The sequence below is a fragment of the Podospora pseudopauciseta genome, chromosome 1 (assembly GCF_035222475.1).
Source record: "Podospora pseudopauciseta strain CBS 411.78 chromosome 1, whole genome shotgun sequence".
Taxonomy (NCBI): Eukaryota; Fungi; Ascomycota; class Sordariomycetes; order Sordariales; family Podosporaceae; genus Podospora; species Podospora pseudopauciseta.
In genome coordinates this window covers 2,863,565-2,877,076 of record NC_085892.1, presented here as the reverse complement: position 1 = coordinate 2,877,076, position 13,512 = coordinate 2,863,565, and the positions used below count along the sequence as shown (strand labels likewise).

Below are 13,512 nucleotides of genomic sequence, written 5' to 3'. Positions count from 1 at the left end.
CTAGGTAGGTAGCTACTGATAACCCATCTCCAGGCCGACCCCGCAACGATATCGTCACCTCCTGCGGGGGAGCTCCCTCCTGGCTTGCTGCTGACAATGTGGAGAACGTTCTCTTTCATTGCGGATTTGCGAATACAATCAGTTTTGTCATGAGCTGTGCGGGTTTTGTTAATGCTGGGCCTGCTAATAATGATTATTGTGGCTAGATGGGAATAATGGGGGTGTGTTGGGCGGCGGAAGAGGTTTGGTGGAGGATGGGACTGTGTCTGTTGCTTACCTAGGTGTTCAAATTCAACATTTTGGCTGGTGCTATCGTATGATACCGGTTCCTGGATATTTTTGCGCCCACCTCGGTGGTTGTTCTTAATCTTGCAACACCCGCATCAAAGATACACAGACGATTTATGAGCTTCCATCTGTTATTGGGTCCCTTCCTGTCAGCCATCAATACCTAGTTGCTGCCGATGATACGAAATAAAAACCACATGAGTTTTGTGTCCTGTAGCTCAGTGATAATGAACAAAGTGACTCAAATTGAACAGGCCACCTCTCTATGACGGAAAAGCCATGGCCAGTTCTGTCTTCCGTCCACCACACATGGATTTGGAAAATGAGTCTCGCCATCCTAAAACTCACTTCTCAAGTGACGGATGATTGTTTGGAGTCTTCAGACCGAGGAAACGGTTCTCGAAACACCCAGACTGAGTATGGTGAAAGGCAGGTACCTATGTAACCCTCTCATGTGATGTGTTACTTGAAGCCTTAGACCTCAGACCAGCTCTGAGTTTTGTTGAACTGTGACTCTGAAGTGGTTACGGGGACATGAAGTGGTGTCGTGATGTGATGGAGAGGAGAAGATCAATGCGATCTATAAAGACCACAGCGAAGACGTTGATCTACTGTAGGCAAGTATCTTTCCCCTCAGAACAACCACTCCCATCAACCATCAGGTTTTCATGATCAAACATTACTCAAACATCATGAACTTCATCCTCACCCTCTCCATACTGGCCACACTGGCCACAGCCTCACCGGCTCCCGCCCCAGCCTCTGCACTGTACGGCTGCACCGAAGGCCTGAATTACTGCGGCCACACTCTTCTCAACATGGGTATGCCTCCCGACCCATCCTTCTGTGCAATGTTCTGCTAATAAGAGACTTCAGGCTGGCCCCGTGACAATATCATCGACGATTGCAGCGGTAGACCCGACTGGCTCACTGCCAACAGCGTGGACAATGTCCTCTTTCATTGCACAAGCGGAGACTACCTCACGTTTATTGAGAGCTGCAATGCACCTGGTACTTGCGTGGATGCCGGTTCTGGTAATAGCGATTATTGCAGCTAAGATCATCTTGAACAAGGTGACGGTCTAAAAAGGTGTTTGGCAAGAAATTGATACAGAGGCGAGAGCTGGTGAAAGTGATGGATGAAATTGCTCGGTACCGGAGGATTTTCCCCAGGTGGAAATAATATCTACTACCAGGTAGTTTTTTGAGACTTCAAGTTCAACACTTGAAAAATGTTATCACTCATTTTCCCTACTCCAAAACACCTACCTCTATCCTGGCTATGTCAAACCAAGAAGAGACCCCCTATCTTATCATGCAAGCTCCCTTTTTGCAGCGGGATCAAAAACATGCCCAGCTCTATGCGTTCCCGCGAAATGAAACGTCCTTTTGCATGTTTGGATCCAACGTTTTCACCTCTCCCTTTCACTCGAGGACTCAAACCTCAGCTATGGAGTCCGCTAGATTCTAAACATCACAAGCTTCTCAGTTGGTAGAACCCTACTAGCATCAACGGACTTCCTACTACGGAAGCCACCCAACCCCCTTCCCAGCAGACACCCTCCAGCAGTGACAGCATGGTCCGCAAAAACAGAAACAGGCACAAAAATACTAAAGACCAGGACCAAACCCCCGCCATCGTCGCTAGATTCGACGAATACTTCGGCGCAGGGGACCTCCAAGATTGGCAGCGTCTCTGTTCCGACATCTTCGAGCTCAAAAGCTTTGACCTGTGCAGCAAGACTAAATGCCGAAAGGTACCTACCTGACTCACCCGCCATATCACCACCGATACTGGCAACAAAAAACATAGCTCTTAAAAACCGTCTTCATCAACATCCAAGACCTTGTTGACTGCATTCAGAAAAACCTCACTGGGGAACACCCAAGGTGTACCCGCAGCGCTTCGCCAGCCTCAACCAACTCGTCAAATACACCATGAAGGAGGGAAAAGTCTACCCCAAGAAATGGGTCAAGAATGGGCTGCGGCCTGTCAAGGCTTTCATGAGGGACAGATTAAGAGGGGGATGATATCGGTTGTGGGGAAAGCTGAGGGCACAAGAGATGGATATGGTAAGGAGGATGACATGTTGTATCTGAAATCATTGGATATTTACCTCTAACCCACTTTATTAACCGCTTATTGTCCCGACACTTTTAGACATACATGTTGATTAACCCCTGATCTCCCACATCCGCACCTTGCCGGCATCGTTGCCAATGGCGAGAATGCTGCTATCGGCGCTGAAGGCAACGGCGGAAATTCTACCCAATGGTGTTTGCTCTGTAGGCCAGTTGCGGTAGACAGTGCAGCTGGGAAGGTGCACCAACCTCAGTGCATCCTTCTTGAGATTGCTTCCGAAGACCATCAGTTGTCCGTCTGGCGAGAAGGACAAAATAGTGATGGCTGTGGTCAACTGCTCGAGTACTCTCGCAGGTGTAGGAAGCTTCTTGATCTCCACATCCTTCTTGTCCTTGCTAGCAACCAGCAGCTCGTTCCGGTCATAAATGTTGACGATCCCGCTGCTGTTACCAACGGCAACCCATCGATCCTCTCCAATCGCCCTGGGACCATGTCTGCCACCCATCGCCAGGACAGTACCGCCAATAGACCCTTCATCCCTCCACACTCCCACCGTTCTCTTGGAGTCCAAGTTCCACTCCGCAACCTGCCCATCCCTTCCAGCAATCGTCAAGCCCTCCCCACTGCTCCACCACTGGAAATCAGCAATACCACCCCTCCCATCAATCCTCGCCTGCGCAACCCACTGCATGGTGGCCGCATTAAGAATATTCAGCATACCGCCCCCCTTCTTATCACTCGCCGCAACCGCCATCCACCTCCCACAAGGACTAGCCCTAAACCTCTCCATAGTCTTATGCTCCTTCTGATGCCCCGCAATCTTGCTGATCTTCTTCACCGCACCCGTCGCCAAGTTCCAGCTGTGGAAATACTTCCTCCTACCAGCAAACACCACCTCCTCCCCCTGCCCCTCCCCATCCTCCCCTTTCACACTCAAAAATGCCGCCCTCCTCAAGTCAGTCCTCCTAACCTGCACCGAAGTCAACATCGGATTCGGCGTCGGATACGCCGCCGCATCAACATGATGTAGAAACATGACCGACGAGACACTCGTGCTCAGTAGAATAGGATGCATAGGGTGAAACGCCAAACAGCTCACCCCCGCCTTGTGCGTATCAGGAATATCCCTCGTCCGCTGGATATCCAACGTCTCCGGGCGCAACTTCCTCCTCTTGGACGACCTGGTATCATCATCCTCAGCAAAAGCATTGACATCCCTTAGAAACTGCTCCAAAGGCAAGGCATCCTCGTAATCCCCCCCCTCCTCATCACTATCCGCCTCCTCCCCAGAAAGCCCACTTTCGTCCGACCCACCCGCAGCAGAAGACCTCCTCCTCCGTCTAGTCTTCTTCTCCGCCGCCGGACGCGCCCACTCAGGGACGGGGTACATCCTCATATACTGCGCCCTCAACCTTTGGCTATACTCAGTCCCATTAACCACATCCTCCCCCTCAAACTCCCTCAACTTCCTCAACCTCCCCACCCCAGCAAGCGAAACAGTCAACCTCTCATCATCACTGTCCTCCCAAGCAGGCTTGTCAACCACCGCTTCTTCAGCCTTCTTCTCGGCATGAGCGATGACACCCTCCCCTCCACCGACCGTGTCAACCATGAAAAGCATTGAATCGTCCACATTCTTGAATTGATCATTGTCCTCCTCCTTGTTCGCCGCGACAGAGACAAGAGCCTTGGAACCGGTGACGTCCGGAAGGAGAAAGTCATCACCCGCGAAGAGCTTGGCGCGGAAGTCGTCGGCGGATTTGGTCCCCAGGACGAGGCGCTCGAGGTCTTCTTCGTCGGAGTCTTTGACGAGGTTGATTTCTTTTTGTTGTGGGGAGCGGTCGGATTCATCGTCGTCGGAGCCGCTGGAATCGGAAGCGACGTCGGACATGGAGATGTCGTCTTCTTCTTCTTCCTCGTTGGAGAATTGGGCGAAGGAGCCTTCCTCTTCGGAGGAGGGGTCTTCTTTTTGTTGTTGGCGTCGGCGGGACATTTTGGAATGTGTGATGGTTTTTTTTTTTTTTTTTTTTGGTGGAAATATGGGTGGGATATCGCGTGGGATTCTTGGAGGAAGCTTTCCTGCAGCGAATGCGACTGCACAAGTTGCGATCACTTTTTTTTTTTTTTTTTTTTGTTGCTTGGGCAAGTTTTTCGTAGCCTTGCAGGTTTGGCGTGGGAAGGGGGGTCCACTTTGTAAGTTTTTAGTGGGGTAGGGTTTTGCTTGGCGGTCAGCCTTGTTACTTGCCAGGTCTTTGACATTGTGAACATGAGGTTGGGGGCTGGTGAGAGAAGTATATTTATCGTATGAAATACCTTGATTTGGACTTTGATTTTCCTAGCTACAGTAGTCTCAATGATAAATTGAAAAGATAGGTGGTCAAGAAAACAGGTTGGAAGCCCTTCTGTCTACCAAGGCTTCATTATGCTTTTGCCTTTGGCTGAAGTATAAAAAAAAAGAAGGCAGCACAGAGCAACTCAGACTTGATCTGAACAAGTACCTTGCGTACTGAGAACGAATATAGTTCCGCCTATGCCACCTACACCACTAAGGGAGTTAATGTTTGCCTGTCTTGAAAGAATCTGTAGGAAGGTGGTATATGTTGCCCCGACCGCAGAGCACTTGGCCATATAATTTTCCGGTGTTATCGCCCAACGTATCGGTCATCGTTCAACCTTTTCAATCTCATTATATTCCTTTCATATCTCCTCACAACTATATATACAACCCCATTAGGCCTCCAGAAATAACAAAAAAAATCCCAACCCGCCCCTACCTGAACCCCAAGGTATCACCACTCACCTACAACAAAACCACAACCCCCAACCCCAACCCAACCAACCACCCCAATCCCACCTTCAACCCTCCCGCGCCACTCCCCAGCCCACTCCCACTCCCAGCCCCAGGCCTCACAGGCCCCAACCCATCCCCATCCTCATCCCCACTAGTCTCCAGCACCGTCGCATCCCCCGGCGCAAACAAAGCCCCCATCTCATCCGCCCCCTCCCTAACCTCCTCCCACTCCATCATCTCATTCTCCAATTCCTCACAGCTTGGCCTAGCAACCCCATTCGGCGCCTCCTCCCCAATCCGATTCGTCACCGAAATCGGCACATCAAACACCGTGTAAAAATCCTCACCGTTCAACCGAAAGCTCTGCCTGATGCTCACATTGTACGCCCCCCTCGCGCTGTCGAGTGTCTGAGGCTGGCCGTCGCCAACAAGACAGTCGGGCCAGATCCACTTGACGTGCTTGACTGTCGAGCCAGGTTCCTGAAACAGAATATTGCCCAGGGAGGCGTTCTCGTTGAAGTTGGAGGATGTGGCGGTTCCGTTTGTGATGGTGAAATTTTTACCGGTGGCGTAAGAGGAGAGAAAGATGGAGATGTTGTGGATTTGGGAGGGGGAGTCTGGGGAGTAAGGGGGGAGGGGGAGGCGGCCGTTGGTTGTGATGTCGAGGGAGATTTCTATTAGATCTGGGCAGGGGGGGTTAGTAATGGGGGGTCAGGAAGAAAAGGTGGGGGGAGACAAACCGCCTCCTAATGGGGTGCCTGGTTGAGGTGAGTTGAGGACTGCCAGGCCTGGGGTGAAGATTTGACCGCCTGCTATGGTGAACTCCAGGGCGGTTGAGGAAGCAGAGGTGAGGAGCAGACCTAGGGCTGCCTGTTTTAGGAGTGACATGATGATGAAATTGTTTCTTGATGATTTCAAAACAGCGCGGCTGGTAAAAGCGAAAAAGAGTTCTGAAGTTAAAAGGACGAGGGTTTGCCGGCAAAGAACTATTTAGCCAACATACAAACATGCAGGAAAGGAGAGAGAAAAGAAACAAGGAAACAACGGAAAAGTCGGGAAGCAAAAAAGAGGATCACTAGATCCCGCGTGTGTTGCGGTATGAACTGAGATATAATAAGAGCGAGATTACCAGGAAGGACTTAACCCACTCGCCCGCTCACGACACATAAGCGAGCTGTCTTCTCTTGGGTGCGGGTGAAGTGAGAGAATGGTGTCCTGTTTCTTGCGGGTGTCTTGAAGAGGTGTGATGAGGGAGGAGTCATGCAAGATTCACCGGATGGATTGTGAACCGGCGTCCCAAAAGCACGGGCATGGCGCGGATACGCAGAGAGGCCATCTCTGGTTTTGAAGGAGGAAGAGACGTCAAATCTGGATACAACAGTTTCGATGGAGTTCATGCAAGGGTTGGCGCATGCTGGGCGGGTTTCAGATTGGGAGGGGTGCCGGGTTGGGGTTAGCTTTGGTTTTTGGGGTGGTGGGGTTGGAGGGTTAGATAAGCTGAGATTGGTGCCGAGTGGGTGAGCATATGATGAAGGAAAGAACAACTTTGGTTGAGGATTGGTGGCTGATTTATTATGTCAAGGCTTGAAATATACGAGAAGAAAGACTACTACGCTTACGTCTCAACTCTTACGACTATTCTACAAATCACATCTTCAGTTGTCGCCATCAGAACATACACATGCAACAGATCTGTTAGCAAATGCAGCTTCTCATTGGCCAAAGCTACCCCTGTCTAACCATGACTAGGTTCTCCGCTGTCTTTGAAGCTGCTCTCACCTCACATAACCTCTCACAACAGTTTCTTTGATGAGCCAAATACAACTATTTTCTTGACAAATTTTTGCATTCTAGGTTGAATATAAACCATTTTCATTTCACTTGGCTCATTCATTGTTCTCATAGTAGCTTTTCTTACTTTGGATTATAGGCAGCAGGGAGGCCCCTCCAAGCTAGCCTACCTTCTTCAGCTCACTCCTAGGTACTCAAAATGGCACTCACCCGCCCCCTCTCCAAACTCCTCCCCAAACGACCCCTCCTGTCGACGCCCTCCCGCCGGCCCTACCTCACCTCCTCCACCCCCTCCCACTCCTGGCTCAGAATCCACCCCGAGGTCTCCTCCGCCGTCAGATCCAGCACCCCCCTCGTAGCCCTCGAATCAACAATCTACACCCACGGCGCCCTAGGCAATGACCTCAACCTCGAGCAAATCGTTCGCGACCACGGCGCCATCCCCGCCGTATGCGGCATCTACGCCGGTCAAGCCACCGTAGGCCTCACCCCGGAAGAGATCACCACCATGTGCGACCAGGGCGCCAAAAAGGTCTCCCGCCGTGACCTCGCCTATCTCATCGGTCAGGGTATCTGCGGCAACAAGATCCACGGTGGAACCACCATTGCCGGAACCATGATTCTCGCTCGGCAGGCGGGGATCAGGGTGTTTGGAACGGGCGGGTTGGGTGGTGTTCATCAGGGCGGGGAGAACACGATGGATATCTCTGCCGACTTGACAGAGTTGGGGAGGACGAGGGTGGCGGTTGTGAGCAGTGGTGTGAAGGGGTTTTTGGACATTCCAAAGACGCTTGAGGTTTTGGAGACGCAGGGGGTGCTGGTGGCTACTTTTGCTGACGGCAAGGACCAAAAAGAGGTGGATTTCCCGGCTTTTTGGGCGAGGGAGAGCGGGGTCAAAAGTCCGGCTGTGGTGTGGGATGAGAAGGAGGCTGCGGCCATCCTTCTGGCTCAGGAGAAGTATGATATTGAGACGGGAATGTTGTTCGTGAACCCGCTGCCGAAGGAGTTTGAGATCCCGAGGTCGGAGATGGAGGAGGTGATTAGGATTGCTGTGAAGGAGGCGGAGGAGAAGGCGCCGGGGAATGAGAATACTCCGTTCGTGTTGAGGAGGATCAGGGAGTTGACTGATGGGAGGAGTGTGATTGCGAATAAGGCGCTGGTGAGGGACAATGTGGCCAGAGCGGCCAAGATTGCGGTTGAGTTTTCCAAGCTGGCGGATGGCAACCCGGTCACGGTTGGGATGGCTTCAGCAAGCAATGCGACAGTTACGCAGCAGCCTACTTCTTCCAAGGCCGAGACCAAGCCTAGAGTGGAGAAGCCAAAGGCAAGTAACTAAGACATCAGGGATGGATTGAAAAGAACTGACTGACTTGAACTAGGCTGATCATACTGTGGACATTCTCGTTGCTGGGTCAGTCGCTCTTGACTTGAACTGTGACTATGCAGGTGGCGGAAAGACGGTTTCGCCGGCGCTCAACACATCCAACCCAGCTTCCATCAGTCAGTCTGTGGGCGGTGTGGGTCATAACATTGCCATTGCCGCCCACAAGGTGAGCGAGGAGAACAATGTCCGGCTCTGCAGTATGGTTGGCGATGACATGTAAGCCTACTCTCAACTTAATTCACCTACTAGTACGGTTGTTAATCCTGTTTCTAGTGCCGGATCAACTATCCTCTCCTCCCTTTCTGCTGCCGGCCTAGACACCTCCTACATCCGCGTCCTCGGCCACGAGTACCCCTCCGCGCGAACAGCCCAATACGTGGCCGTCAACGACGCCCACAAATCCCTGGTCCTCGCCATGGCCGACATGGCCATCATCTCCACCCACTCCTTCCCCAACTACTGGAACTCAGCCGTCAACGCCTCCAAGCCAAAGTGGATGGTCGTCGACGCCAACTGGGCTGAACATGACATCCAGACCTGGATCCAGGCCGGCCATAAGCACAACGCCAAAATCGCTTTTGAACCAGTCTCGGCCGCCAAAGCAGCGAGGTTATTCCCCAAACTGAAAAACCACCACAAGAAGCCAGAACTGGGTCTTTTCCCTCGCCCGAGCGTCCATCTTTCCACTCCCAACCAATACGAACTACTAGCCATGTATGAAGCCGCCAACGAGAACGGGTACCTCGATACGCACAACTGGTTCCCCATCATCGACGCGTTTGGCATCATGCGCGGGGCTAGGGAGCAGTTTGTTGATATTGCTGGTGCTGCTGCCACGGACGCGGGTATTCCGGTGCAGAGCGTGAATCTCCTGCCTTATATCCCAACCATCATCACCAAGCTCGGTTCCAGCGGAGTGCTGCTCACGACTTTGTTGGAAAAGGGCGATCCTAGGATTAGAGACCCTGAGCATGCCCGGTGGGTTGTGAGCAGGACCTTGAGTGACCATCCTAGTGTTGGGGGGGTTTACATGAGGATGTTCCCGGCGGCGGAAAGGGTCAAGGAGGAAGATATTGTGAGCGTGAATGGCATCGGGGATACGTTTACTGGTGTGTTGATTGCTGGGTTGGCGAGGGGTGGGGAGGTGGAGGAGTTGATTGATATTGCCCAAAGGGCGGCCGTGTTTACGCTCAAGAGTTCAAAGGGGGTCAGCGATGAGGTTGCGGGATTGAGGTCGGAGCTGAGACGGATTGTGGCTAAGCAATAGGGTGGTTTTGGAGTTGAGAGCAAGTTTCAACTCGGTAGGTCAGCTACCCACTTACCTGCGACCTAGTTGGGACAAGTCAGTCATAGTCATCATCGTGACTTGGCTATAACTTTGTATATAAGATGTGAAGCCATGCCGCAACATTGAACAGGTACAACGAATCCCGGTTCCCAACCCCGGTCCGAGTAACTATCACATTCACATGGCTGTGGTAACCTTCGGTGTGGCTGAATGAAGGCGTAACCTAAACATGGCCGTCTGAGTGTGCTTCCACAAGCTGTACCAAACTGAAACAAAGAACAAACCTACCAACATTCCACCTTTTACCCCTTTGGGACCAAAACGAACCTTCTTCCCCAGGTTTTAGAAACCTCCAAACTGGAGTTTCCCCGCATTTTACCAGGGGGTCAACACACGAGCAGGAGGAGAAAGAAAGCGTGAACCTCGGCAGGCTATCTCCTCCCCCGCATTTCGATCGCCGTGCTATACCCAACGTAGAATCTTGGCAATGAATACATAGACAAGGGGTGGTGAGCTGAACCTTGGAGCTGTGTGGGATGATACCTCTATGAAAGAAGAGGAGCCCCCATCTCAGGCATACATTAGTCCAACCTTCCACACCTTATCTTCACCGTCGCTACCATCATCAACAAAGTGGCAAAATGCCCTTCCACACCGGCATGCTCCCCCGCGAGGGGTTCAAAGGCGATGCTTTGATCTCCCTGATCAAGAACACAGCCTTCAACCCCAAGATCCTACTGCCACTGTTCCTACTGGCAAAATACACCAAGCAAGGCCAGAATCTCACCATCTTGCACCCGACCGCATTTGCCAGAGTCAGAAAGCTGCTCATCTTGAGCCTGCTAGGTTGGGGAAACAGCTGGTTGACGAGAAAGGTGAACAACAGCTGGGTAGACGACAAGTACGACTGGACTGGTATGCTCCCCTTCCGCCCCCCCCCCCCTAATCAACATCGCCTAACATACTCCCTCCAAAAACAAAAGGCAAAGAAATCGTCGTCGTAACCGGCGGCTCCGGCGGCATAGGCGGCCTAATCGTCCAACTCCTGGCCGAACGCTCCATCAAAACCGTCGTCCTCGACATCCAACCCCTCACCTTCCACCCCGGCCCCACGGTAACCTACTTCAAATGCGACCTCACCTCCCCCTCCTCCATCGCCCACGTCGCCTCCCTCATCCGCGCCCAGGTCGGCAACCCCACCGTCCTCATCAACAACGCCGGCGTCGTCCAAAACAAGTCCATCCTCGCCTCCACCCCGCGCGACGTGCAATTCACCTTTGACGTGAACCACTTCTCCCACTACTCCACCGTCCGCGAGTTTTTGCCTTACATGATCGAGAAGAACCACGGGATGGTGGTGACGGTGGCGAGTTTTGCTGCTTGGGTGAGCGTGCCGAATATGGTTGACTATGCAGCCTCAAAAGCGGCGGCGCAGAGTTTCCATGAGGGGTTGACGGCTGAGATTAAGACTACTTACGGGGCGGAGAGGGTTAGGACTGTGGTTGTTAATCAGGGGTATACCAAGACTGCGCTGTTTGAGGGGTATCATAATGATAGTCCGTTTCTGCTGCCGGCGCTGGAGCCGGGGAGCGTGGCTGAGGCGGTTGTGAGGCAGGTGCTCAAGGGGGAGAGCGGTCAGGTTATTTTGCCAAAGATGGGGAATATGCTGCCTTTTCTGGGGGGCTTGCCGGGGTGGTATGCGGGTCGGTTGAGGGTGAAGGGGGTGGGGATTATGAAGCAGTTTAGGGGGAGGAAGGTGGTGGAGGATGTGGAGAAGTTTTATGAGGAGAAAGAGAAGAAGGAGGAGAAGGGGGTTGGTGAGAGTACGGTGCTTGTTGAGTAAGGTAGGCGGAGGTGGTTGCTCTAGCGATGGGGGTGGGTGACGTTGATAGTAGCGGGGTACCTAATCTCAGGGGTAAATCTCTTTGTTGACTTGAAACAAGCACGCAGGCGGAAGTTTTTTTGTTTTTTTTTTCTTTTCTTTTTTTTTTTTTTTTGGAAGCTGCCAGCCTGGTGGTTTCAAGTTCTGAAAGGCAGGAGCGGTTGTCAAGGTTAACCCACAGGACTGAGGGCTTTGTTCGAGGTTGACTCACAGGACCGAGGGCTTTGTTCGGCAATAATCATGTAGGACAGGAGAAACGTGACCGAGAACAAGGCACGAGGAAATTTGTGACAGTGTTTTCTTACTTGTGTTACTGAAGATTTTGACTTGCTATCCTAAGGCGTTTCAAAGACAGCCTGTGATTCCCGAGGATGCCGAATCTGGGGCCCGTTCCTTGAGGGCCCAACGTCCTGGTAACGGGACGGGCCGTCTACCGGTAGTTGGATATGGTTAGCGAGGAATGTAGGGTGCATTCCAGAGCTTTGATATCCATTCCAGTGGGCCAATGTGACATGGAATTCAACATCGTGAACTATATCGAGCTGTCTAAAACTGCACATCGTCTAGAGGATGCTCTTGGTAGCTGATTTTGCTAGCTGAAACTAGTGTAACTTGAAGAGACTCTTGAGAGGAAGAATCCATAAGCAAAACACTCGTGGGAATGTGAATGCACAACGAAGACCTCGGATGAATACCAACCGCCTGTAATAGCAGTTGGCTATGTTACTAGATAGCGGAGTCAGTCCTGCCTGTGACAACGTATTTTTGCTATTGTTCTATTCAACTTGCTTCAGATTTTATTGTTTTTTGCGTGCTCACCGTGACTGCCTTTCATAATCATCTGAACTTCTAAAACACGGTGACCCTTTATTTCAGGCAACGATTATCATGAGTTTACGGACGTACAGCAGGAGGCGATAGACTTGATGGAAAGTCCCACATATTTATTGAGGGAAAGCCCACCCAAGCTGCTTTATAGGACCATAACGCGTACACTTGTCTAGTATCAAGATTAGACGCTCCTTTGTTGACTCGGTGACTAGCACCTTCTGGCTAATGTCTTCACCGTCTGAAGTTGATCTTAGCAGCCGTAGCAGGGACAGTCACGCAGATAGTGCTCACACGTGGCCAGGACAATCGGAAGCTAAAACGAGGCAGTTGTGACAGCTGGAAATATCTATCTATATATTCCAGAGTTGTTTTTTCCGGCTTGAACTTTTCTTTTCCTTCTACACCTAAAACCTCATCATCCTCCTTGATCTTGACAGTCTCACCTCGCTACACCTTCAGCAAATATCTCCAGATTCCTGCCTCTTCAGCCCCATCCATCATTAGTATCGTTTTCAGTCTCCTTCCAGGCCTTTAGATCAAGTAAACAAACTACCTGGGAGCAACGACAACAATATGAACACCATGACCGTCAACAGCACTCTTTTCTTCGCTGGCTCAGCTAGCCAGAACCTTCATCACGATGATGAGGTTGACAGCATCGTCATGACTAAGGCTGAGGCCAACGTGGGCTGGTCAGGCTGTAGCAAGCTCCTTGCCAAGCAGAAGACGAAGACTCGCAAGCAGCATCGCTCTAACAAGAAAGCCTTGCTTCAAGTCTTTGATGTCAACTCTGATGATGAATTCATCAGCTATGATTCTGAGGCCTAATCGGTTCTGAGGACCTCGTCAAACATTTCATGATGAATAAAAGGTATAAATAAAACAACATCACACATCAGGAAAAGACATGTTGTGTTGCTAACATCTACATACACAAAAAAGAAAAAAAGATGCGGATTGCACATCGACGTCGACTGGCCCCAGGATGCGGCCTGCTTCCCGATTAGGAAAGCTTAGATCCAGTGTAAGTCAGCCCATCACCCCTTACCCACCAAAACATCATCACGGACCAACAGCTGACCAACTGCTTCTGATACCCAGTCTTGCCTTTCAGCGCGTCTACCTCCTTTTCAGTCTCTTCTCATTGCGATAAAAATGAAAATCACAAAAACAA

At 51.3% G+C, this 13,512-nt stretch overlaps 5 protein-coding genes across 5 annotated transcripts; 3 read left to right on the top strand and 2 right to left on the bottom strand.

Annotated features, from left to right (window-relative positions):
* The first annotated feature begins 784 nt into the window (after positions 1-784).
* QC763_107797 (uncharacterized protein) lies at positions 785-1,542 on the top strand. The gene is made up of 2 exons (XM_062907359.1): positions 785-1,110; positions 1,165-1,542. Exons 1-2 carry the CDS (start codon positions 957-959, stop codon positions 1,344-1,346), a joined length of 336 nt encoding a protein of 111 aa, XP_062770305.1. The 5' UTR covers positions 785-956; the 3' UTR covers positions 1,347-1,542.
* Positions 1,543-2,462: 920 nt separating this feature from the next.
* Positions 2,463-4,364, bottom strand: UTP18 (U3 snoRNP protein; the record flags this gene model as incomplete). The annotated part of the gene is made up of 1 exon (XM_062907358.1): positions 2,463-4,364. One exon carries the CDS (start codon positions 4,362-4,364, stop codon positions 2,463-2,465), a length of 1,902 nt encoding a protein of 633 aa, XP_062770304.1.
* An 807-nt stretch (positions 4,365-5,171) lies between these two features.
* Positions 5,172-6,580, bottom strand: QC763_107780 (uncharacterized protein; the record flags this gene model as incomplete). Its single annotated transcript, XM_062907357.1, has 2 exons — positions 5,903-6,580; positions 5,172-5,845 (listed from the first exon to the last, which is right to left on the bottom strand). The coding sequence occupies exons 1-2, from the start codon at positions 6,048-6,050 to the stop codon at positions 5,172-5,174; spliced, it is 822 nt and encodes a 273-aa protein (XP_062770303.1). The 5' UTR covers positions 6,051-6,580.
* A 572-nt stretch (positions 6,581-7,152) lies between these two features.
* QC763_107770 (uncharacterized protein) lies at positions 7,153-9,604 on the top strand (the record flags this gene model as incomplete). The annotated part of the gene is made up of 3 exons (XM_062907356.1): positions 7,153-8,277; positions 8,333-8,553; positions 8,611-9,604. 3 exons carry the CDS (start codon positions 7,153-7,155, stop codon positions 9,602-9,604), a joined length of 2,340 nt encoding a protein of 779 aa, XP_062770302.1.
* A 680-nt stretch (positions 9,605-10,284) lies between these two features.
* QC763_107760 (uncharacterized protein) lies at positions 10,285-11,468 on the top strand (the record flags this gene model as incomplete). Its single annotated transcript, XM_062907355.1, has 2 exons — positions 10,285-10,540; positions 10,609-11,468. 2 exons carry the CDS (start codon positions 10,285-10,287, stop codon positions 11,466-11,468), a joined length of 1,116 nt encoding a protein of 371 aa, XP_062770301.1.
* Between the last annotated feature and the right edge of the window lie 2,044 nt (positions 11,469-13,512).